Source organism: Sceloporus undulatus, chromosome 1, assembly GCF_019175285.1.
Source record: "Sceloporus undulatus isolate JIND9_A2432 ecotype Alabama chromosome 1, SceUnd_v1.1, whole genome shotgun sequence".
Lineage (NCBI taxonomy): Eukaryota > Metazoa > Chordata > Lepidosauria > Squamata > Phrynosomatidae > Sceloporus > Sceloporus undulatus.
Genome location: NC_056522.1, coordinates 258,872,489 through 258,898,701, shown reverse-complemented (window position 1 = coordinate 258,898,701; position 26,213 = coordinate 258,872,489). Strand labels below are relative to the sequence as shown.

General features: G+C 42.5%; 3 protein-coding genes across 7 annotated transcripts in view; 2 read left to right on the top strand and 1 right to left on the bottom strand.

Annotated features, from left to right (window-relative positions):
* Nucleotides 1-9,905, top strand: part of LOC121926305 (acyl-CoA (8-3)-desaturase-like) — a 575,266-nt gene extending 565,361 nt beyond the window's left edge. The window contains exons 8-10 of the mRNA XM_042459169.1: nt 3,752-3,849; nt 6,122-6,218; nt 9,822-9,905. Coding sequence (XP_042315103.1) covers nt 3,752-3,849; nt 6,122-6,218; nt 9,822-9,905 — 279 coding nt within the window. The remainder of the gene's footprint in view (nt 1-3,751; nt 3,850-6,121; nt 6,219-9,821) is intronic.
* Nucleotides 9,906-17,016: 7,111 nt separating this feature from the next.
* FEN1 (flap structure-specific endonuclease 1) lies at nt 17,017-20,889 on the bottom strand. 5 transcript variants are annotated; one of them, XM_042445780.1, is made up of 2 exons: nt 20,871-20,889; nt 17,017-18,597 (listed from the first exon to the last, which is right to left on the bottom strand). In XM_042445780.1, the coding sequence occupies exon 2, from the start codon at nt 18,540-18,542 to the stop codon at nt 17,394-17,396; it is 1,149 nt and encodes a 382-aa protein (XP_042301714.1). In that variant the 5' UTR covers nt 18,543-18,597; nt 20,871-20,889; the 3' UTR covers nt 17,017-17,393. The 5 variants fall into 5 exon arrangements, with proteins under 5 accessions (XP_042301714.1, XP_042301717.1, XP_042301715.1 ...); XM_042445783.1 differs by lacking the exon at nt 20,871-20,889 and adding an exon at nt 20,600-20,752; XM_042445781.1 differs by lacking the exon at nt 20,871-20,889 and adding an exon at nt 20,419-20,566.
* Nucleotides 20,890-20,910: 21 nt separating this feature from the next.
* On the top strand, nt 20,911-25,717 carry TMEM258 (transmembrane protein 258). Its single transcript, XM_042445786.1, has 4 exons — nt 20,911-21,067; nt 22,647-22,756; nt 24,101-24,250; nt 25,573-25,717. The coding sequence occupies exons 1-3, from the start codon at nt 21,065-21,067 to the stop codon at nt 24,225-24,227; spliced, it is 240 nt and encodes a 79-aa protein (XP_042301720.1). The 5' UTR covers nt 20,911-21,064; the 3' UTR covers nt 24,228-24,250; nt 25,573-25,717.
* Nucleotides 25,718-26,213: the final 496 nt, after the last annotated feature.

Genomic DNA, 26,213 nt, shown 5'->3' with positions numbered 1-26,213 from the left:
AATAATAATAATAATAATAATAATAATAATAATAATAATAATAATAATAATTCCATAATAACAAATGGATGGGGGCTCTGACATGGAGGATAGATATAGATGTGGCTGAAATAAATGAGGAGAATGATAGGAGAATAGATGTAGATGAGGCTGAAATGGATGGGGGCTCTGACAGGGAGGGCCCCTTTGAATTTGGCTGCCAGGGATTGGGAAATAGAAGGGAGGAAGAAAGGTGAAGCTGTCATTCACATGAGGCTAGTATTCATGTGAAAGTGGAACCAGGCTCCCTTCTTAACCCCAGAAGTGCAAAGGTTCAGTATGCCTTCATGGCCCCACTGAGCATGCGCAAGTGTCCCAATTTGAATAGTTGAATCCGCATGGAATGCGGATGTGTGGTAATAAAATGTGCACTCCACTTTGCGTGAATCTGCATCACGTGACTTGCCTTGGATTCGATTCCCCCTCGATTCGGAAGGGCAACGGAAGGGCAACCAGGTGTGATAAAACATTCACGTTACAACATGAATTCACATTGCTGAACCAGGAGTCACCCTGGATCTGAGCTGCATAAATCTCAGTGTGATAAACTCTGTTGTCACCATGTGCCTTCAAATCTTCTTTGTCAACCCTATCATTTTCTTGGCAAAATTAGTTCATAGAAGGTTTGCCTTTGCCTTCTCTGAGTCTGAAAGAGTGTGATTTGCCCAAGGTCACCCAGTGGGTTTCCATTACTAAGCAGGGATTCAAACTCTGGTCTCCGGAGCCATAGTCCAATGCTCAAACCAGTACACCACGCAGGCTCTCAAGGTGACTTATACAGATTTGGGAAAAGCTCAACAATTTGAAACAACACTACTCCCCCTCCAAAAAAAAAAAAAAAATTCAGCAGAATAAAATCTCTTGCCAATTAATTAAACAGAAAAAGAAATTAGGTCATAATTTGCCATCTCAGACCAGTATCCTGAACTAGGGAAAGAAGGAAGGGGGAGGCCTTTCTGATTTCAGAAAATTTTCCATAGACCTTTGGTGCTGAAGAGGAACAGGGAAACACACAACCCTGTGTACAGTCCTGTTCACTGAAGGCCAAGACACCTGGGCCTGATTTTGTCCTTCCAACCACCTTGTTCTCACTTACAGGTTCGTCTTTTCCCAACAGGAATGACTAACACGACCATTTGGTTATGGCTGAAAGTAAAAGGATGCCTTGAGGGGGACACTATTAGAGTGGGGGAATACATCCATTATCTGCCTCAATCATTGAGCCACAACCTTAGTTTATACTAATAATAAATAAATAATAAAGCTTTTATTTTTATACCGCTTTTCCTCCAGATCAAAGCAGTGTACATACGATACGATAAAACTCTATTACACATGTCAAATACAATATTAAAAACAGTTATAAAACAATTGTAAACATTCAATTTTAAAAACAATACAACTAGGATAGTCGGGATATCAATTATGGGTAGTCGTCCAATCTGGTCGGGGAATACTTTCTTACAAAGGATCGGGAGGGTATGCTAACTGGAAGAGATGAGTTTTTAATGCCTTCTTGAAGGCTTCCAGTGTACAGTTGGATCGAATCTCCTCCGGGAGTGCATTCCAGTGAGTTGGAGCCATCATTGTATAAGCTCTTTGGTGAGTTGTTACCAATCTCACCTTGAGGTGTTCAACCAACAATTTCCCCGTTGTTTTGAGGGTGCGGGGCGAATTATATAGGGAGAGGCGTTCCCTCAAGTAACTCGTGCCCAAGCCATTTAGGGCTTTATAGGTAATAACCAGCACTTTGTATTGGGCCCGGAAGCGAATTGGCAGCCAGTGAAGAGATTTTAATACGGGTGTTATATGGTCCGCTCTTGGGATTCCGGCGACCAATCTGGCTGCAGTGTTTTGAACCAATTGAAGCTTCCGAACCTGATACAAAGGTAGCCCCATGTAGATCGCATTACAGAAATCCAAGTGAGAGGTTACCAGTGCGTGTATTATTGTTTCTAGATCCTTTCGGTCCAGACAGGGACGCAGTTGGTGTATCAGCCGAAGCTGATACCAAGCACTCCTGGCCATCGCATCTACTTGAGATGATAACTGTAAGGATGAATCCAGGAGTACTCCCAGACTGCAAACTTTGTCCTTTAGGGGAAGTGTAACCCCGTCCAGGACTGGATGGCAAATTTCCCTCCCCGGGCTTGGGGTACCTATCACGAGTACCTCTGTTTTCTCTGGATTCAGCTTGAGTTTGTTTTTCCTCATCCAGCCCATTACTGACCCCAGACAGGCATCCAGAGGAGAGGTGCCATCCTTAGTCACTGTATCAGTCAGAGACACGGAGAAATAGATCTGGGTGTCATCAGCGTACTGATAACACCGTGCTCCATGGTTCCAGATGAATTCCCCCAGCGGCTTCATGTAAATGTTAAACAGCATGGGGGACAGAATGGCGCCCTGAGGGACACCAGATGTCAGCTCTCTTTTATGAGAGCAACTGTCCCCCAGCCTCACCATCTGGAATCTTCCCGAGAGGTAGGATCGGAACCACTGGAGCACAGTGCCCCCGATACCCAACTCTCCCAGGCATTCCAGAAGGATACCATGGTCGATGGTATCAAAGGCCGCTGAGATGTCCAAGAGCACCAACAAGGTCACACTTCCCCTGTCGATGCCCAGACGGAGATCATCGACTAAGGCGACCATGGCAGTCTCAGCTCTGTGGCCCGCCCTGAAGCCAGTTTGAAATGGGTCCAGATAATCAGTTTCATCCAAGACTGCTTGGAGTTGAAAGGCAACTGCCCTCTCGATCACCTTGCCCAAGAATGGTAATAAGGAGACCAGTTTATAATTACACATTAACAGGGGATCAAGGGAGGGTTTCTTCAGAAGAGGTCTTACTATTGCCTATTTTAAGGCCGATGGAATTTTACCCTCCCGAAGAGATGCGTTTATTATATGATGTAATGCAGTTTTTATGGCATCTCCTCCCTGAACGGTCAACCAAGAAGGACAAGGATCAAGAGGGCATGTCGTCCTTTTCACACAGCCAAGGAGTTTGTCCACGTCCTCAGTATTCACAAACTCAAAACTATCCAGAATAACCTTGTTTCCAGAGTCACTGGATGCTTCTGTTATAGGTTCTGTCAAAAAACCAGCGTCAAACTAAATGTGAAGAAATACTGAAAAAATGAGATGGGCAAATCATACATGCCTTTTATATAGATTAAGAGTGGGAAACTTTGATGGGTCTGGGGTCGAATATACCCATGCCAAAATTTGGGTTATAATGGGTTTTTCAAAACCAGAAATGACTGGAACATTGGAAAACCTGAATTTTGACATTTTTACTATGCTTTTTTTAAAAAGTACATACTGCATTTACTAGGTAAAGTGTCTGTGCAATCAGCTGTATAAAGCTCTGCAATCCCACCTTTGTGTATTGAACATCGGTTCTGTTGTCTCAAAGTTTCCAAAGTATCAAATGCCTTACTTAGATCTACAATCTAGAGGACTAGAAACATTTTTTTAATGAAAGGTGAGATGTTTAGGATGTGAAATTCTGGGCTCAGCTTACAATTTTTATGCTTGGTAATATAATTAAGAGTGAACAAAATTCTGTGTATGTCTGGCAGGGTCTAGCTGGAGGTCATCAGGAAGCTTCTAATGCACCAATGAGATAAAAGATGAGAGAAGAGCATGAGAGTGTGCAATGAGTTCTTGCTGCAAGTGTCTGACAGCCTCTTTCTTTTCCTTTTCCTAGGATCTAGTTTGGCAGTCCTCCCATTTTATCCGGCTGTACTTTGTTCAAGCATACCTACTAGGACCAATGGGTTTTATGCTATACTACGTCTTATTCAGGTACTACACAAAGTCCATAGTTCAACTAACAGTCATGATGATCTGAGCAGGACTCAGATAAGTAATGAGTAGTTTATTCCAGTAGTTTTAATGGGACATAAACATAAGCAGTGTTAGTTAGCTGGGGCAATACAGTTCCATCTCAGTTTTCAGATTCTGTGTCCTTCTTTCTCAATCTTTTTAGTGATGTGTCATTAGACTTTTATACAAATAACACCTGCTAGAAGGTTATCACTTGCATCTTTCAGAACTGGTACACAATTTGGGTCCCATCAGCTGTATCAAATGTTATTTCCATATCCAATTCCTTATTTCTGCTTTAAATACCACCAGTCAAATTTGGCCTTGATTTTTCTCATATACTGACAACTGTGTTGGCAAAACAGCAGTACGTGAAAACCAAATTCCCAATGCTGAATGTGAAATTTTGAATAAATATCTGCCATATGTACAGATTAGATGATTTTACTGTAAGGTTGGGCAAAGTATGGCCTGCAGCCTGCATACAGCCCCCCTGGGGACATTTTACCCCCACAGGGGTCATAACTTTTTTGTAGAAGGAATCACTTTCCCACTTTTGTTTTGCTCCAAAATGCCCCAAAATGACCTTTGGGGATGTGGAAGGCATTTCCATCACATTGGGAGCCCCCTCGGGTCCCCCAGAGATCAAAGCAATTTTTCTCATTTTTAAAAAAATCGCCCTTCCATTACCCCCTATGGGGTTTTTCCTTTCTTTTTTTTCCCCCCCCCCCCCCCCCAAGCCACTTTAGACCCAGGAGAGGGCTTTAAAAAACAAGCTGGATGTGACTTTAGATTACTTATTATTTATTTAAAAAGACTTTCATGTACATAAAAAGGCCCAAAACATGGTGAAAATCCTCCCTACAGTATGTCTCCTATAGTGGCATTTGGGGGTATTTAAAAAAAAACAAACACACCTCAAAGTGGAGAGAAGTTGATGGTACAACAGCCCTCCAAGGGGTTTTAGGGGGATAATGCATCCCCCAACCTTCCACTGCTGCCTTCTTTTGCTTTACATCAACTCTTGCCTCATCCATCAGGTGGCAGTGGCCTCGGAAAGCTTAAAACATGGGTGAAAACCAGTATCTTGCAGGAAGGATCTGGTCATCAGAGCCTGCAGTTTTAGCCCACAGCCCCCAATCCTAACAGCCACAGCTGCTTTGTTTCCATATCTGTGGCTTTTGAATCCTTTTGAATTTGAAAGGCGCAACCCAAGGGAAAGAAACTATTAGGGAGGAACAGACTTCAGCACCTTGGACAGCTTTTTTTTGAAGTGTGGATTAAAACCCACTGCAAATTAATTCACCCACTGATATGAAAGCCACCAGCTACACCTGTCTCTTCACTCCACTCCTAAAATGGTAGACTGGCTTTAATGTGACAACCTTCATTGGTGGTGATGAGAGCTTTTCCTCCAAGCCTGTTTTTATTAGCAAAAGTAGCTGGCTTCAAATTTTGTAAGTCAGAATAGCCCACAGTTTAATATACCAAGTCTTCAAGCAAAGTGATCCAGCTGTCACTGATGGTCAATTGTGCCTACCCTGTCTGATTAATAATAATAGTAAATTGGCAAAAATGGCCCTTGTGGTCTCTTCCCATTCTAAGATTTTGTTTTCCCCTTCCTGTTTCCAGGATCTGATTCCTCCAATCTTTCTGCCTGCTACTAGCATCCAAATACAACTGATCTCTGTGTACCCTCTGAGAGAACAGCACTAAGTGGATGCTATTTTTATTGTTGTGTTCCTTCATTTTCAACTTACAGAAACCCTAAGGCGACCTTATCACAGAGTTTTCTGGGGGTGAGAGTGTGGGACTCACCCAGAGTCTCCCAGTGAGTTTCCATTTACAGATACACAAAAGAGAACATTAGTTTCTAATTTCTATTAATACTGTTTAATTACAAATGCTCCTTCTCCTCTCTCTTCCATCTTTTTCTGAGTTCACTTTGAGTGAACTCAAGTTATAGATTTGTAAGTAAAACACAAAGGAGGCATTTTTCAGACAACACAGAAATATGAACTCATTGAACAATATGATTTTTTCAAGGGTTCATACTCTGCATATTAGATTCAATACATATTAATGAATACAAAAAAGGGCTGATCATGGTTCATACTCTGCATATTAGATTCAATACATATTAATGAATACAAAAAAGGGCCGATCATGGGTCTATCCAGTGTGTTACATAATAAGATTAATGAACATGCTTACAGTTGTGTGGCAAATAGTTGTTTTCTGTATTTTGCAGGATGTTGGAAAGTTCTTGGTTTGTCTGGGTATCTCAAATGAGCCACATTCCCATGAATATTGATTATGATAAGAACTTGGACTGGGTCTCCACACAGGTAAGGTTTAATAACTGTGTGACTATGCACAGGACTACTTATATCCAAAAGTAGATTAGCATGCTAGCATTACTTCTAATCAAGCAGAATAGAATTGCAGCTGAAACTGAACACTTATTAGACTAACATATTTAAACTGGAGGGACAGATGCAGACACAGATGTAGAGTGACAATGAAGACTTAGTGGTCCCAACTGGGCCAAGGAATGATGGGGACTAGAGGTAGCAAAGGTGCAGTTTACATGGTCTATATTAATCAACAAGGAAGGGCAAAGAAGTAGGAGAACGCAACAAACTGTTGATATGGGAAAAGACTTCGATAAATTCCACTAGGCAATGGAATGCAGTACTTGTTGGTCCCTTGGACTCTGAGAGTTCATGGTTTGAATCCCCACTCAGCCATGGAAACCCACTGAGTGACTTTGAGCAAGTCAGACCCTCTCAGCTTTAGAGGCAGGCAATGGCAAACCTCCTCCGAACAAATCTTGCCAAGAAAATATTGTTAATGGGATCATCATACATTAGAGTCAGCTTGAAGGCACATAACAGCAGATGGTAAAGATGAGCAACTTTTTAATCACCAAGAATTGCACGTAGATAAATACATCAGAGGTCTCCTGCTCCCCATTATGGGATCTATATCTGTACTGATAGCTAGTAAGGATAAGCCGAAGGGCCAGAAAGTAATAAGGGGTGCATTTGCTGGATTTTCTTGGTTGCTGTGCTCAGTGAAGGACAAGAGAGATCCTCTCACAGCCGCAGGAGTTTACCGGATACCATGCAGCTGTGGACAGGTCTATATAGGGACCACCAAACGCAGTGTACAAACACGAATCAAGGAACACGAGAGACACTGTAGACTGAGTCAGCTGGAAAAATCAGCAGTCACAGAACATGTTATAAACCATCCTAGCATAAAATACTGTTTGATAACACTGAAATTCTGGACCATGCCAACATCTATCAGGTCAGAATGCACAGGGAAGCCATTGAAGTCCATAAACATCTGGATAATTTCAACCGGAAAGAAGAAACCCTTAAAGTGGACAAAGTTTGGCTACCAGTCCTGAAGAATAGCAAAATGAGGACTCAGCAAATGCAAATGGGAAACCACCCCGGGTCAGGGGCTTTTCCAGCAGATAATGATCACCAATTAGCAGACACTAATCCTCTTTGCATATCTTCCCACCCTGAGGCCCTGCCATCAACAACAGAACAATACACAAATTAACATAGAATTTCCTCCAGACCCAGAGTCACTCAGAGTGTGTGTGTGTGTGTGTGTGTGTGTGTGTGTGTGTGTGTGTATAGAGAGAGCTTTCTTCTAGGCCAGCATTCTCTGAAGATGCCAGCCACAGATGCTGGCGAAATGTGAGGAATAAACTCTTCTAGAACATGGCCACATAGCCCGAAAAACCCACAAAAAACTATGGATGCCAGCCATGAAAGCCCACCCACAAAAAAGGAGACACAAAAGACTACAGTAATTACAAAATCATTGCACTAATTTCCCATGCAAACAAAGTCATGCTTAAAATTATGCAGCAAAGACTCTTACTATATATGGAGTGAGAAATCCTTGAAGTGCAAGCTGTATTCAAGAAAGGATTGGCACTAGGGATCACAGAGCAAACAAATATTTGATAATAGAGTGCACCAGGGAATTCCAGAAGAAAAACTGCCTGTGCTTTGGCAACAGCAAAGCCTTTGACTGCGTAGATCATGAAAAGCTATGGCTTGCACTAAGAGGAATGGGAGTGCCACAACATCTGATTGTCCTGATGTGTCACCTGTACTCAGGACAAGAGGCTACCATTAGAACAGGATATGGAGAAACAGAATGGTTCCCAATCAGAAAAGGGATCATGCAAGGCTGCATACTAACACCCTGTTTATTCAGTCTATGTGCATAAAATATTGTATGCAGAATAGGCTTGGACTCAGAGGTCAGAGAAGTGAATATAAGAGGAAGGAACATTAACAGCCTAAGACATGCAGATGACACAATACTACTGGCATAAAAAAAGACCCAGAGCAATTATTGGAGAAGGTCAAGGAGGAAAGTGCCAAGGTAGACGTAATGCTAAACATTAAAAAACAAACAAAAATAATGACCATGGAAGATCTATGAGACTTCATCCTAGACAACAAGAAAATAGTCAGTGTTCCCATACCATGGTTCAAATATTGATCAGAACAGAGACACAGGCAGTCAAGAAATCAGAAGAAGACTAGGACTGGGAAGAGACACTATGAATGAACTGGACAAGATCATAAAATGTAAAGTCATAACTTTGAACACTAATGTGAGATCATCCAAGCCATTGTATTCCCTCTCACCATGTATGGATGCGAGAGATGGACAGCAAAAAAATAAAAATAAAATAAATAAAATCAGTTCATTTGAGATGTGGTGCTGGAAAAGAGTACTGAGAATACGATAGATGGGGATTCTAGAATGGATCAAGCCGGAACTCTCTCTGGAAGCCAGAATGATTAAATTGAGGCTGTACTTTGGCTGCATCATGACGAAAAAAGAATCATTAGGACAATGATGCTAGGAAAGGTGGAGGGCAGGAGAAAGATAGGAAGACTGCATGCGGAAGTCACAGGCCTGGGAAGTGTGGTTGAGGACAGGAGCTCTTGAGACGTCTCAGGGTCACCATGAATCAAAGGCTACTCAAGGGCAGAACAACAACATCAACAAAGGTAGCAAGTGAAACAGGAAAGGTACACTAGAAAAAAAAGCAGCTAAAGATGACGATTGCAGGTAAACTCAAGAGATGTTGCAGCTTGTTTTTGCTGACAAGGTCTCTGAAGTAGAAGTTGTAATGTGTCCCATGCCACCAGGGCTCTTTTGCAGAGAGTGGAAAGAATGCAAGTGGTGTGTTCTTTAGAAACCGATGAACATAATACATAACATTGTTTTTCTTCTTAGTAATCTAGCCTTCCAACACACTTCATCAGATACTGGCTCCACAACATCCACAACATCCATCTCATTTTATCCACCTCAGCATAAACTGTGCCTCTTTGGTTTCTACCAGATAGAAACTAACACAAAAATTTGAAGGGAAACTAGAAAAAAGGAACCTCTTTGCTTTCTAAGGGGCTATCTCAGAATTCCTATACACTTCAATAGAGCACTACTCAAATTTCCAATTGCTCATAAGAGATGCTACCTACAGCAGAAGCAACGTATGGCCTTCAAAATGTTTTGGCCTAGAATTCCCATCAGCTCTAGTTAATAAAGTCAATGAAAAGGGGTCATGGGAATTGCAGTTTAAAGTATGGAGGGACTCAGTTTTTCTTCCCTGCTCTACAGCAGAACACTCAACGTCCAGTTCTTCTCATTAATTCAGAATAATGATTGAAGCACATGAGCCCAGTGGTTAGGCTCATAATAATAAAGGCAGTGAGAACTGGGGAACAGAGAATATGACTAACTGATGACCCTTTACAACTATGTAAATAAAGCAATGTTGTAGATACCATCTACTCATGCTAATAATGGGAGGGACTTGGCGTGAATATAGTTGTCATCCTGGAAAGCAGACTATGCAGCATTATTATATTGCAATTCCTACGTATTTTTCCTTTCAGCTAGAGGCAACCTGTAATGTTCACCAATCCTTCTTCAACGACTGGTTTACTGGGCACTTGAATTTCCAGATTGAACACCAGTAAGTATTGATCTCTAAGAAGTGTTTTCTACATATCCAAGGCTCTCTTAATGAGAATCCTCATTTCTAAGGGAAAAGTCTAAATGTGTGAAACATTTCTATTGTGGTAAGCATTCTGGAGAAGCACTTGTTTGTGGCTTGTGCTCTGTTATATGAAATACCCAGTATTCCCCAAATAAACAATTTGAAATCTACTTTCTTTTAGTCTTTCCCCAGAATGCCACGACACATCTGGAAGGCAGCCCCTTTGGTGAAATCTTTGTGTGCCAAATATGGTATTGAGTACAAATGCAAGCCCCTGCTGACAGCCTTTGGAGATACTTAAAGTATGTACAAAGAAAAAAAAGCATAACAATGGATGATATCACAAACAGGTTTGCAGCTCCAATCCGAAGTCACTCCTTGTCCAACCATGCGAATTCATGTTAAAATGTGATTACATACAGGTTGGTTTTTCTATGGGGAGTATTTAGAGCAAGATCCAAAGCAATCCAAAGTGACTCCTGATTTTTGAATTTGGTAACAACAAAATTCACAAAAATTATTTCCAAGCTCACTTCGATTTCAATCTGAATTGGTTGGTGTGGAATGCAACTGCTTCTGTCCTGGTACACCCCCACAAACCTCCAAGGTGGCAAATTTCCCATGATTCAGTGCTTCAATTTTGCTACATTGCTTCCGGTACTCCTCAAGAATAGAGACTGCATAATATCAATAATAAAAAATAATAATAAATAAAATAATATAATAATTTATTTCCTGCCTCTCCTCAAGGCTGGAGGCAGGGTACCCAAAGGAGAACAGGGCACTGCAAAATAATAATAAGAATAAGGCTCAAGGTATCACAACACTACAGTCCCCAGAATTCCATAGCACTGAGCCAGGACAGTTAAAGTGGAGTCAAATCGGATTTTTCCAGTGCAGATGCAACCTAAGAGAAGGCAACTGTTACAAAGAGAAGGAGAGTGGATTGGATGCAGGGAGGTGTACTTTAGGGAGCATGGAAAATAAAGGAAACCGGATCATTTCTGCACCCTCAAAATGGGTCTTCTTCAGACCAAAGGATTTACTTCCAAGTAAAGCGCAGCTTCTAACACTAATTTTTTGCAGCAAAGAATTTTTATTATAATATAGTAAGTTTCAATAATAATAATTAATAATAATAATAATAATAATAATAATAATAATAATAATAAATGCTGGGAGGCTCTGACATGGAGGATAGATGTAGATGTGGCTGAATGGGTGAGGAGAATGACAGGAGGATAGATGTAATGGTGGCTGAATGGTGAGGTGAAGACAGAAGATAGATGTAGATGTTGCTGAAATGGATGGAGTGAATGACAGGAGGATAGATGTAGATGTGGCTGAAATGGATGAGGAAATGACAGGAGGATAGATGTAATGTGGCGGAAATGGATGAGAGAATGACAGGAGGATAGATGTAGATGTGGCTGAAATGGATGAGTGATGACAGGAAGGATAGATGTAGATGTGGCTGAAATGGATGAGGGTGAATGACAGGAGGATAGATGTAGATGTGGCGAATGGATGAGGAGAATGACAGGAGGATAGATGGTAGAGTGGCTGAAATGGATGAGGCGAATGACAGGAGGATAGATGTAGATGTGGCTGAAATGGATGAGGAGAATGACAGGAGGATAGATGTGGATGTGGCTGAAATGGATGAGGAGAATGACAGGAGGATTGATGTGGATGTGGCTGAAATGGATGAAGAGAATGACAGGAGGATTGATGTGGATGTGGCTGAAATGGATGAGAATGACAGGAGGATGTACATGTGGCTGAAATGGATGAGGAGAATGACAGGAGGATTGATGTGGATGGGGCTGAAATGGATGAGGAGAATGACAGGAGGATGTAGATGTGGCTGAAATGGATGGGGGCTCTGACACGGAGGACCCGTTTGGGTTTGGTTGCCAGGGATGGGGAAATAGAAGGCAAGAAGAAACGTGGAGCAGTCATTCCCGTGAGGCTAGCATTCCCGTGAAAGTGGAACCAGGCTCCCTTCTTCACCCCGGAAGTGCAAAGATTCACGATGCATTCAGAGCCCCACTGAGCATACGCAAGGGTGCCAATTTGAATTGGTGACTCCGCATGGTTTGTACTGGTGTGATAATTTATTTTGCACTCACTTCACTTTGCCACAAGAATGAACACAATTCTGCTCTTCCCCTGAGATAATTCATCACGTGAATTGCCTTGGATTTGAATTGACTCTGCTTCCCCTTCACTTCGAATTTGCTTTGGATTTTAGTTCAAATTTCACATCTGATAAACTCCATAAAAAGTGTACAAGTACAGTAAGGATGACTTAAGAACAGATTTGACTATCCCTTATCTGAAATCCAAAATACTCCAAAACTCAAAATGCCTATGAGTGGCAGAGATAGGCACACCTTTGTTTTCTGATGGCTCAGTGCACACAAACTTTATTTCATGCACAAAATTATTGAAAATATTGTGTACAAAGTTACTTTCTTGCTGTACGTAGAGATCTTGTAGCACCTCAAAGGTGCTAGAAGATCTCTCTACGTACTGATTCTATAGACTAACATGCTATATCTTTGAATTCTACCCCTTTCAGGATGTATGTAGAAGGTATTTACAAAGAATAAACAATTTCATATTTAGATTTGGGTCCCATCTCCAAGATATCTCATGTTGGAATATATGCAAATATTCCAACATTCCACCTCCCCCCGCAAGACTTCTGCTCCCAAGCATTTCAGATAAGGGATGTTCAACCTGTACAGTGGTGCCTCGGGTTACGAAAATAATTCGTTCCGCGGCCGCTTTCGTAACCCGAAAAGCCTTCGTAAGCCGAAAACCCATAGGCGCTAATGGGGAAAAAAGCCGCGGCTCTGCCGCGGCTCCATTTAAAATAGCGCCGGAGTTTTTTCGTAACCCGAAAAAACTTTCGTAACCCGAAACAATAAATCCCTATGGGATTTTTTCGTATCCTGAAAAATTCGTAACCTGGGTATTTCGTATCCCGAGGTACCACTGTAGTTTGTTGTTGTTTTACGTTCCAGTCATTTCTGACTTATGGTAGTCCTAAGGCTAACCTATCACAGGGTTATCTTGCAAGATTTGTTCAGAGGGAGTTCTTCAATGTCTACTTCTGAGACTGAGAAAGTGTGACTTGCCCAGGATGAGTCAATGGGTTTCCATGACCAAACAGGAATTCAAACTATGCCCTCCCAAGGTCTAGCCCAGGGGTAGGCAACCTTTTTGAGCCGGGGGCCAGGTTGCTGTCCCTCAGACAACTGGGGGGCCGAAGCCAAAAAATAAATAATTTTTTAAAAATTTAAATAAATAAATAAACCAGGACAAATGTGGGACAAAATTTTCAAATAGAAGACACTTTTTTTAAAAAAAGTGCAGGACACGCGAAAAAATTTGCTGATTTTTAAAAAAATGTTAATATAAATGCATGTTTCTGAGGCTTCTATAGACAATTGCCCATGCACATGAGAGGCCAAAGGCCCCGGTGGCAATCGGCGGCAGGACTGGGCTGGGGCCGGTCCCAAGACCTTGCTGGGCCGCATCCGGCCCGCGAGCCGCAGGTTGCCTAGACCAACATTTCAATCATACCACACTGGCTCTTTTATCATTTATAGCAGGGATGGGAAACATTTTTCATCCTTGGGTTGAAATTCTACTTCAAATACAACATTTTGGTACTGAGTGGGAATAAATAGTACTGTAGTTCTCACTACCAAGGATCTGGATTGTTGTGGCATCACAAAAAAAGATGCAGTAGGTGACCTGGTGCAAAATCCACCGGCTCAAGTGGATTTTTGGTGCCCCCCCCCCCCCACTGCACTGAGTGCAATCGGAAGAAGTGTTAATGCCTCTGAAATAACCCGGGTTCCACACTGGGTTATTTCGTAGTGTGAATGAGCCCATAAGGTATTCCCCTTTGACAAGGTTGTCAAGTTGTGTCCGACTGTAGGGGGCAGTCCTCATCTCCATTATTAAGCCAAAGAGCCAGCATTGTCAAAGATGACTGTAGACATGGGGCCAGCATGACTGCACAGAATGCCTTTACCAAGCATACAAAAACACATTTAAGTTTCTTTGCATGTACTCAGCAGTAAGTTTCAGTGCAAAAATTTGTTTGCCAAACACAGCTCAGATCCATGCTGCAGCTCTGCATACAAACTTAATTTCTTTTCTTTTTTTCTTGTCACTGCAGGGCCTTGAAGGATTCTGGAGAAATCTGGTTGGATGCCTACCTGCATAAGTAAGAGGTGCTGACTTTGCAGAGAATGAGGCCTTTAGCACGATGAAGACATACCTCTTACCAGAATGCTTATATTATTTTCTCTGTCTGAATTTTTTTCTTATTTATAATAAACTATTTCAACATACTCTGGCCAGAATGCTGTTGAAGTCTTCTGTATATGTGAATGTGCTGGCGTATACATGAGCATGCATAGGTTCCTTAACTGTTTACAGTCAAGAGACAAATGGCAAATACAATCAAGGGAATTGGGGGATTTATGCCAAGATCTCTTTTTTGATAGATTTATATGCAGAACATTTACACATAAAACTTGTACCATCAAGTTATAAAAACAGCAACTTATACATATGCCCCCTGTGAAATCTGAAAACAAGAGAATATTGTGAATCCACAACTCCCTTTATTTTTAATGTTTTTTTCATTATTTACACTTCTGGTTGAAGAATTGTAATGAAAAGCAAAAATATATCCCTGTGTATTTAATGAATGTGCTTTTAAAATACACAGGTTGTAAATAAACTGCTTTCAGAACAAGATTAAAATATTCAGATTTAAATAAAACATTGCTGTCATCAGTATCCCCATAGTTGCCCAAAGAAAACTTCCTGTTCTCAATACCACAGCATCAGCACTACATATATTTTTTCTCAGAACATGGATACTGTCCTGCCAAATCAACTCTATTTTTATGTATTGCCTAATACATATTAGGTATTATACAGCAGATGCACATAAACAGCTTAATGTTTAATAAAGCAGCAGCAACCATGTATTACCTGTTTGAACAGTACTGTAAAGAAATGCTTGCCTTAAAGCTTCCCTTCAACAGCCACTTTTTATTGCTCATAATAATCCTAAGGTGAGGATAAGGGAGGCTCCACCTGTTCCTTCCACCTCTCTTGTTGAAAACAAGAGATGACCAAAAACCCTAGAGACTTAAAGTTACTTAGGACTTCAATTAACTATACTGTAGTAACAGAAGCTTTCATGATACAAAAATGTATGATGTGATGCAATCATAAGCACTAATTCATTCATGACGCTGTCTGGAATATACATTATTTTATTTATTAATTTAATGGATTTGTATTCTGCCTTTCTCCCAAAATGGGATTCAAGGTGGCTATTAACTGACATTGAAGGCAAATTAATTGAAATGGTGCTATCTCCCAAATACTATTTTGCTTTCCTTCCGTTTTGAACAATATAGGCTGGAATAGTTGCAGAATTTCAGATGTGTAAGCACTATAGTTTCATGGCTACACAGTGACTCTCGGACAAACACACTCAGTCTCTACTTATCAGGAAGCAGCCATTGTGATCAACAGGGGTCCATCCTCCAACTGCTTTGAAAGCAGCTGAGTGGAGTTCCCATCCCTTTCCATGAGCAATCTCTGCTGCAACAGCCAGGGGAAGGTCCCTGTCACAATCACTCTTTGCACCAGAGATTGCTCACCCAAAGGGGGTTGGAAATGTCAGTCAGCTGCTTCCCAAGGGAACAAACTGCTGCTTACAAGTAAGTAGGCGTCAGGGTATGCCACAGTCCTTATGTAAGGATGGGAACATATAGGGATCACAAACATCAAACTGTTACAAATGGATCATTCTAGGGCTGCTGCCACACTGCAAAAATAAAGCAGTTTGACACCACTTTAACTGCCATGACTCAGTGCTATGGATGTCTGGGATTTGTAGTTTGATAGGGCACCAGAGCTCTGACAAGGCAGGATAAATATTCCACAAAACTACACAACAGGATTCCAGTCATAATCTTGAATGCTCTCCAAAAATGAAATTGAATACTTCCTTCCTGAAACAGTCAGGGTTTTAGATTTCCCCACTGCTGTACAAAACATGTTTACTGAACTTGCAACCACACCAAATAAAACTACCGTATGTCTTTTTGTCTACAGGAATGTGTAGAAAAAGGCAGCTATTCTAATGTGTGAAAAAACTAGATAGTTATACATCTTTTCAAAAAATTCAAAGAAGTCTTTGTTTAGTCTATGTTAGTTTTATATATATGGTTTACAAGGAAGGTGATGCCACTGGTCAATAAATCAAACTCTTAATATGCCATCTGATATACCAGACTAACACAAATATGTTTCTAAGGGGCTAAACAGCTTCAGCTGGCTATGGGCTGTTTGGGGGCATGGCCTTCAGATTCCTCCCACCGCAATGCTGCCCCAAGCCAGCGTCACGCCACCCACCATACCAGATGGCAGACAGTGCTGTGGCGCTCTGGCATTCACATGTCACACAAGCGCTGAAAAGCTGGCAACACGGCAGAAAAGCCGCCCTTTTTCCCAGCCCCAAAAGGAGCAGCATTTTGTTGCTTCTTTTTGAGCTGGAAAAATGCTGGACTGGGGCTGCAGTGTGCGATTGCTGAGGTCCCAGTTTGGCACTCAAAAGGGTAGTGTCAAGCTGTACCAGCCCTAAATTTTATTAAGCCAGAGCAAGTGGAAAGCCTCATAAAATGTGGAGGATATTTTCTAGTATTTCTAGTTGCTCCATTTAATGTTCACATCCGACTATTCATTTTTTAAAAAAAAAAAATCCTTACAAAATAAACACCTGATTCAGTTTCTCACTAGTTAGTTTATATAACAGTTTTTTAGGTGACAAATGTAGACTGTATAATCATAATAAGCGAGAAGACGAGTGTCTTGTTGTTCTGCAGCTATTCTACCATGTAATTGTACATCTTTGATAAATTTCTCATTTGATAGAAATTCTTCATTTTTGTACACTTAAGATTATAATGTGGATATGATTTAGCAACACTGTACTCAGCCTCAAAAAATTCTATATGAAATGAACTACACAGAAGAAGCAAAAGTGGTCATCAATATTTATTGAAATCTACAAATCAAAACTAAAGTCATGTCAGTGTAGCATATCTAGCAAAGACAGACTAAGCCTCCTACTATAGATGGCTGATAGTTTACAGCATTCAGAGGCAGGACCAACACCCTCTAGATTCCTTGAGAGAAGTACCTAGAGTCATCTTCACAAGATCTGTGTCCAGTAATCAGCAGTGTCAAACATTTTGTCGGCAAAAGCAATCTTCCCCATGCATCAGTTTAGCTTGAACTGAAGGCCTGGCAATAGCTGCACAGTTTTTGGGTACTGCAGATCTACAGTAAGTTAGAGCTGTGTTGGCAGTTTACTATGGATCCAGTGGAAGGGGAGTAACAGAGTTTTAAAAAATAATGTTTACTTTCCTCTCTTGAACTTTGATGTTGCAGCACCACTGCCCTTTGCTTTCTTCTTGGCAGATCCCTTGGGTTCTGGTTCTTTGCGCTTGGCTGAAGTGATAGAACCTGTGATCTTGAAGAAGTCATCAAGTCGGCCCTGAGTGCTACCCTGGCGACTCTTGTTGAGTCTCTTGATTCCATTATGGATTCTTTCTTCGTTGAACTGCTTCTCCCCACACATGAAACTAATAAGCCCTTCTTCATCTGGTTCAGTCCATTTCAGCTCCACAGTGTCTGGGTCAATGACTTCAGGCTCCAAGAAGAGCTGTTGGGCCTCTTTGTGCAGCCAGTTCTCAGGCAGCGAGTATTTCTTGGTATCTATCTGTTGAATGATCTTTTCTATGCTTTTGTGCTGCTTGATGAGCTCCACAGCACGCTTGGGTCCAATACCACGAATGCTCTCACAGTAGTCACAACCCAGCAATATGCAAAGATCCACAAACTCCTTGTGAGTCAGGCTCATATCCTGAAGAATACGGTTCAGGTGGAATTCCTGAATGGGCAGTTTTTTTGCCTCACTGGCTGTAAGATGTCGCATTAGTACAGGGCTACCAAAGGTCAAGCAGTCCATATCCTCTGTTGCAGCTGCATACACCTTGCTAGCTTTCACCAGGGCAGCACAGCTAGCTTCAGCTTCACCAGGTGCATCCACATAAGGGATGCCCATCAAGGTCAGCAGCTTTTTGCATTCATCATTGTGCTGCTTGGTCACCTTAACTAACCTTTTGCTGAACTTTTCTACATTTTCCTCCTCCCCTGCCTCTTTGGCCTCTTGCAGCTGCTTCTCTGCTTCAGTTCTCCGCTCAGTGCGCTTAGCCAATTCACCAGACTTCAACTCTGGGGGTTTGCCATCGAAGACATAGACAGGCTTGATGCCATTTTCCACCATGCGGATGGTGCGGTAGAACATACCCATCAGGTGGCTTGTGGTCTCACCTTCTTCATTCTGTAGCATATCAGCCCCTTGTCGTACAGCAATCAGGAACTGGTAAATACTCATAGAAGCATCAATGGCCACCTTCCGACCAAAATAACTCTTAATGTCATTCTCTCGGATGGCAGCAGGAGCGATGTCTGCAATCAGTTTGGCCAAACCGTGGATTCCCATCTTAGTAACAAAACTGGAGGTTAAATCTGACTCCGGAGTGATAAACAGGAAAAACCTAGGAAGTAAAACAACAGGTATGAACACAAAAGTTTAAGCAAGCAAGTTATTTTGTAATAGGATTGGGCTATACTCTTCTTGCAGTTTCTTAAAAATCATCAGTACTGTAGTTAATGAACTCTATTGGTCAATTGATTGTGCACAATTGGATTGACACTTTAAGAAGCTGAAGGAAAAATACCAAAACCTCTCTCCTAGGAAAGGTTTTGGTACTGTATTTGCAATAGAAAACAGATTGGTTAAGTGAGGACTACAGATCACCAGAAAGGTGGCTACTGCTAGGACACGGATGTATAACTGATTCCCATTGTGGGCGAAAGGTGGAATATAAACCACTCTTGAAACAAAAAATAGTTTACTTGCAGCAGTTGGGATCATTAGACTTCTTCCAAAGAGGAAAAGAAGGCAGCTTTTCATCATTCTGCCCATTGCAAAAGGTTCCTGCCTCTTCCTTCACCCCAATTCCCAATATAATTAAGGGCTTGGAAAAAGTATCCTAACAGTTGGGAAGAATTAAACTCCCTTATTTTAAGTAGGCTTGTAAAACCCTTTATTGGTAAAGCAGCTGTCCCCAGCTTGGTATTGCCTAGTTTTGATGGAGTACCGCCCCTGTCCCCAACTGGGATGGCTGCGAGGTTTGGGGGCGATGTGGGAGATCAAAAATCCTTCAACGCTGGGCTAATCCCAGTCTGTGCAGCAGGTGAACGGCCAGGAACAGCCTACTCTACCTATAAAGGCAACACATCCACAAGGCAGGGAAGGGTGTCTGTTAGCAGACGGGGGAATGAAATAAGCGGCCCTTTAGGACAAGGCAGTATAAGCTGGCACTTTGGGGTGTTAGCAGAAGGTAAAGATAAAAGGGCCTTATGTGAATTAATCAGAGACAGGCCTCTGTTCCCTTTAAAATGCCTTAGGCTGGAACTGCAAATCCCAGCACAAGGCTTACCAAGGAGGGCAAAAGGGAGAGTTTTAATGTCTGTTGACTGAAACCTAACATTAGGGACTGTTGGCAGATGAATACACGGCGATGCCTCCCAAATAAGAATCCTACCCCTTCTGACATTTGCTTTCAGCCCCCCCCCCCAACAATGTTTTTGCATTGCGGCAACTTAAAACTACTGTGCAGCTAAGCTTTTAGAAACAGGGTGCGAAGAAAAGCGGGACAAAGCAACCCAGGGAATGCGAGGGCAGCAAAGAGAAGAGAGTTGGAGCTGGAAAGAGTGTTGGGCCTCATCTCATGTTCTGCAAGGCTAGGGATGCTGGGGCCGAGGGGCCCTGGGTCCAGGGCGGGCACACGGGCCCAAGAAGGGCCTAGGCAGCCGCATCTCTGCCCCTTGGCTCTGGCTGAGTGCTGGGGGATGCTGGGACCTGCAGCCTCTCGTGGCCCCGGCGCTCTCCGGAGAGGAGCCCAGATGTCTGGCAGAACTAGGCACTGAGCGGGGCAGTCAGGGCGGCCTCAGGCTGGAGCCTTTCTGCGGCGTTTTGGGCCTCCGTGGGACGAGGCCAGAGGAGCCTAAGAAGGCAATGGCTGGCCTCTGAGCAGCTGGGCTGCTGTGAGCACCAGGCAGGAGACAGCCAGAGTGGACTCAGCGCAGGACTGGGCAAGGAGTCACACTCTCTCAGCCTCTTCAGGGGAAGGAGGCCATGGCAAGCCAAGGAAACCCCGAATAATAATAATAATAATAATAATAATAATAATAATAATGATGATGGTTCCCTTCGGAGGTTTTAAGGGCCAACATTCCCGCCTCTCCCTCGCTCCCTGGTAACCTTTCCCGGCCCACGCATGCGCACTCGCCCTCCCTCCCTCGCGACCCACCTGCCCGCCGCGCGCCAGGTTAAGCTGACAAGAACAAAAGAGTATAAGCCTGGGCCGAAGGGCTCAACGTCTCCCCTCGCGCCCTTTTCCTCTCTGCTTTGGCGCCCTCAAGCTGGGCGGGTGTGTATTATAGACCAGAAAAGCTTCCGCGCCTGCTGGGGAATGTAGTTTCTTTTCTAACCTCTTCGCGTTCACGGATGGCTGAACGCACTACAATTCCCGTCAGCCTCTTGGAGCGAGCGAAGAAGGCCTAGAGGGGATTTTTTACAAGACAGGACGTGCTGGGGGATGTAGTTCTCTTCTAATCTGTTCCCGTTCACGGATTGGCGAACGGACTCCAATTCCCGCCAGCCTCTTGGGGAGAGAGAACATGGAGAAAGAGCGCCAGGTAAGGCCTAGAGGGGATTTTTTTGACAGGACAGGAAGTGCTGGGGGTGTAGTTCTCTTCTAACCTGTGGCTGGACGGACTACAATTCCCGTCAGGCTCTTGGGGAGAGAGGAGGCGAGAGGGGACTTTCATTCTGGCCTGGACAGGAAGTTCCCGGATGGATTTCCGGCGTCTCCGCCGAGGAAGAGACGTGTCCCTGCGTGGCCTGGGAGGAGGAAGAGGAGCCTGAGCTGACTAGAGAAGGGGCCAGGGAGCAAGATGGTAAAGGGGCTGGGGAGCCATTTTGTTCCTGCCCTCTTCTTTCCTGTGATGGCCTCCGCCTTGGAGCTTCCCTCCTGGCCTCTGCGAGGGGTCTCCTTGGGAGGCATTGGCGATGGGCACCGAGGGAAGCTGCTTATGTATTATTGTAGATCAGCGGACCCCCAAGCTGCGTCCTTTAAGGGATTTTGGACTCCATTTCCCAGAATCCCTCAGTATTGGCCAACATGGCTGAGGCTTCTGGGAGATGAAGTCCAAAACCTCTTAAAGGTCCAAAACACACTGCAGAGCTTTAACTGCCCTGGCTCAGTGCTAGGGAATCCTGGGAACTGTAGCTTATTGTGGCACCAGAGCTCTCGCCGACAGAGAAGGCTAAACATCTCTCACCAAACTACAGTTCCCAGACTCCCATAGCATTGAGCCAGGGCAGTTAAAGCAGTCTCAAACTGGGTTATTTCTGCAGTGTGTTTTGGACCAAAGAGCAGAGTTTGGGGGGACCACTGTTTCAGGGAAAGGGCAAATGGGAGATGAGGAAGACACAGACTGGTGCAGGGATGGAGCAGTTTGGCACCGCTTTAACCTCCAGGGTTCACTGCTGTGCAATTCTGGGATCTGTAGTTTTGTGGGAGACTTGGTGCTGGTGCACCGTGAGTTGTTGTTGTTGTTGTTTTTGTTGTGTGCCTTCAACTTGTTTCCGACTTGTGGCAGCTCTAAGGCGAACCTTTCATTGGGGTCCAAAACACACACTTGGATTCCAAGGAATATTATTATTATTATTATTATTATTATTATTATTATTATTATTATTGTGCTAGGGAATTCTGGGAACTGTAGTTTTGTGAGACATTTAGCCTTCTCTGCCAGAGAACTCTGGTGCCACAATGAACTACAATTCCCAGAATTCAGTAGCACTGAGCCAGGGGAGTTAAAGCCATCTTAAACTGGATTATTTCTGCACTGTGTTTTGGACCAGGGCTTTCTTGGCAAGAGTTGTTCAGAGAAGGTTTGACATTGCCTTCCCCTGAAGCCGAGAGAGTGTGACTTCTAGCCCAAGGTCACCCAGTGAGTTTCCATAGCAGAGCTGGGAATTGAACCCGAACTACAGATCCCAGAATCCCATAACACTGAGCCATGGCAGTGTCAGTCTGGCAGCAGCCACAGTCCATAAACGTAACTTCTGCCCTGAAAGTTATTAGTTATTGGTGGGCAGCACTGTGGGAGGCCAGACTGCCCTTTCTGTTATCCTTCTGCAAGTAAGCAAATACCTTTTTGTTTAGACAGACTCTTGGCGACCAACATTGCTGCATTAGGCTCCTTCAGTGGTCTGCGAGTGCTGGACTTCTATCATTTAATTTATATCCTGCCTTTCTTGCTAAAGGTTAAATGCTTTCAAACAGTTTTAAATTGGGGTTTTTAATGGGCTCTGTATTATAATCACTGCCTTTTCCTTGTATTTTGTTTCAATGTGTGTTGTGGGCTGCCTTCCATCCCATGTAGGGGGAAAGACAGGTTATAAACACACACACACACACACATTTATATACACCAATTACTATGCTCCCTCTCTTCTCCCCACATTCAGGAGCTTGAGACGATGAGCAGATACACCAGCCCAGTGAACCCGGCTGTGTTTCCACATCTGACCGTGGTGCTCTTGGCCATTGGCATGTTCTTCACTGCCTGGTTCTTCGTGTATCCTCTTTTCGCAAAAAGCAGCACTGCTGAGTGAAGGGATGTCAGGATGGGATCAAGTTGTGTTTTGTTTGCTTCAGGAATGTATGGGCAATACTACAAATTCCTGAGCGGTTATGTGCGTTGGTTATTTCAAATGGGAGTTATCATAAGTTCTTGACAAACACAGTGGGCATTTTTAGACTATCCTTCAGCGAAGTGAGATGTTAAGTCTACAGTTAGGATGATAAAACGCCTATATAAAATAGCAAATCACGTGCCTGATGAAAACTATTCTGGTGTGTCTTATAGAGCGTGAGTCTAAACATTTTCAAGTTTAGAACTAACTCCCTAGTAAGTACAGATATGATTACAGACTTAAAGATGGAATATCTTTCTCAGGAACTGGGCAAGACATTGCTTTGTCTTGAGTTGTGAAGGAAGATTAAATTCTGATGCTCTGTAGTTGCGGATATATAATCTTGAAAAAAAAGTAGTAGAAAATACATAGAAAACAACTAATAAGAAAAAAGAACTGTAAAGGTGTTCAGGAAAATACTTTGTGACATGGCAAGTAATTTGGGGTTCTTTGATTATCAAGAGAATAGTCTTAATGCTTCTGCTGTTTGTCTGCATCTCTAGTGCATAAAGAAGCAGAGAGCATTCAATGCAGAGGGGTTTCTTTCAAGAGGAAACTTGTCATATGCAATATTTAATTGCTGGTAAAATGAACTTGTGTTGTCTTGTTAACTAACTTGTGGCCCTCCTGGTTCTGGACTGCAAATCTCATTAGCCCTAGCCAGAGTGGCCAGTTGTGTAGGATGATGGGAGTTCCTGTCCAACAACATCTGGAGACCATAAATTGTCACCCCAGTGCCAGCTGAACTGATCTCAGCTCTACAGCCCAGGTATTAGCAGTCTAATGGCATAAAAGGGAGCGGGGTGTATCTGCAGACATTTAAGATGTTTCATTCAAGTTCTGTATCCATATAATCTTTTCAGTATAAGATTCAAAAGTGATGATAACATAAGATCTCTCCTGGAGCCTATAGGAAGAAATTAAGAGAGGTCCTGCATCACTTCAGCACAGTGCAAATAACAAATAATATACCTGCTCCTCTTCTTTACATTTGTTCCATTGCTTTTAAGCACAGTCACACAGAAATTAAACAGGTGATACTTTCAGTTTATGCCAAGGGAAGCCTCACCTGTGTAATTTCTGCACCTCAAGCATCTGTCAAAGGGTGAACATTAGTACAAAGGGTGGCACTGGCAACCTGTTGAAGAGGATCCATTTTTCAGCGCAGATTGCCTGGATTTTCCTCAGTTTTCCATATCTGTATTTTACTTTAATTAATTTATCAGTTATGAAGTGACCTCTACTAAATATACTCGGGATATTTACAAGGAACTGCTCATTTCCCTGGTGGCTTCACTTTTTATGGGCTTTGGAGTACTCTTCTTACTGCTCTGGGTTGGAATCTATGTTTGACAATAAGCCAAGAGCTGTTTCAGGTAAGATACTAAAGTTGAATCTTGTAATGTGGGTTTTCTGGGCCATTTTGAATCTGGGAAAATTTCCAGAATTTTTTGTGGCATCCTGTATTGATTACAATTGGATTTAGCAAGTTTGACATTATTTAATTAAAATATATATTAATTATCTTAGTGCCTCAATCATTTTTCCAATAGCTGAAAGTTCTTAAATTTGATGAGGTGGCAGAAACATAAGCATTCTTCCAGTGCAATTCTGGATATGTTTGCTCAGAGGTAATTCCTTCTGTAAAGTGGTATCACACTGAAATGATGCATTATAGAATGGGTGACAGTCTGTATTCATTCTTGCCTTGGAATCGTAAGAGAAAGGCTTCTTATGCTTCTGGTGCCAGACAATGTTCTGAGAATATTTTTCTTATTTGTGGTTTACAGTTTGCTAAATTCACAATTTTTCTTTCAACCAACCTGTTCAAATCATTAATACATTAGAACAAAAGTATCTAATTCTTTTTGAAAGCAGTCAGAGTTCTGGCTTCACCCAAGTAATCATTGTTAGTTATAATTGTGCCTGTTTGTAAAATGAAATACCCCCTGAACCTTTGTGTAATGCTGGTTAACTTTTCCAATAAAATAGGAAATGGTGAAGAATTGACTATCATAGTGCAGATTAAAATTTTAAAACATTAGTAGGATTGATTTAATAGGGGAGAGGTTGCCTAAAGTCTGCATGAGAAGGCTACTACTCTTCTTGCCCCTTCTTGTCATGTGCCTTCATGTCGTTTCCAATTTAGGGCAACTCTATCATGGGATTTTCTTGGCAAGTTTCTTTAGAGGTGGGTTGCCATTGCCATCCTCTGAAGCCAAGAGTGTGAATTGCCCAAGGTCACCCAGTGGATTTTTATGTTCAAGCAGGGATTTGAACCCTGGTCTCCAGAGTCATAGTCCAGTGCTTAATCCACCACACCACCCTGGCTTACCCTTTACTTGTTTGTTTTTCCAAAAGCTGGAATAAATTTTGGGCACAACTTTGAAGGGAACTTTAGGGTTTCCACCAAAGACTGGAATTTTGGACTGGGAGAAGGCAAGGGATTTAGTAGCTGACTGAGTGGTGAGACTTGTTGGCAACTGCACTGCAAAATACAACTGTTAATCAGTTTTCTCTTGATTTGAGTTACTATTTGGCCTGAATAACATAGGATAGCAAGCCCGCAATAACCATCAAACACTTGTCTGGCTTCTGAGGTTTTAGCCTATGTCTTCCTGGCTTTGAGCACCAAAGATATGATGGCAATATATCTGGAAATAATTTGATTAATTTGTTGTTGTTTTTTGCATTTCAGGTTCCAGAAGAATTGCTGAAGTTTCTTTTTTATTTTTGTACTTAATGTAGCTCATCACACCTGTAGTCTGTGTAAATCCTGACACATTGTTACAGCCCAGAATATCGTAACATCAGATGAATAAAGCTGACTGTGATGACATGAAGTTTGTGCTCTTCTTTGTCCTTTCTTTTTGTCATGCACAAAGAACTGGTGTCCCTCTGTCTCCCCCTCCCACAGGACTATTAAATATACAGTACTAATCTTTGGGGTTTCTGTACTGCTCTCTCCAGGAGAGGCATGTACAACACAACATCCTTAATTTCAACTATAGCCTATACGATGGCCCTCTGGTATCAGCTGGGGTTTGGTTCCAGGACCTGCCATGGATACCAAAATCAGTGGATGCCCAAGTCTCATTATGTACTATGGAGAAGTAAAATGGTGTTCTTTAGCTAAAATGGCAAAGTCACATTTTTATTGTTTTTTTATTATTTTTTGTGGGGGGATATTTTCAAACCATGGACACAGAGGACTGACTGTGTTTTAGGGGAAGGAACTGGAAGAACTGCTTCAGTATTACTTGTCTAAGAAAACCCAAAGAAATTCATGGGCTCACTCTAAGTAGACAGGTAACTTGAAGGCACATACACACAGAACTT

Bases quoted from the DNA above. Each gene is read 5' to 3' on its own strand.
- FEN1 (XM_042445780.1), bottom strand. From the start codon at position 18,542: ATGGGAATCCACGGTTTGGCCAAACTGATTGCAGACATCGCTCCTGCT.
- TMEM258 (XM_042445786.1), top strand. The intron at 22,757-24,100 runs GTATCCTCTTTT...TTAATTTATCAG, and splicing joins TTCACTGCCTGGTTCTTCGT to TTATGAAGTGACCTCTACTA.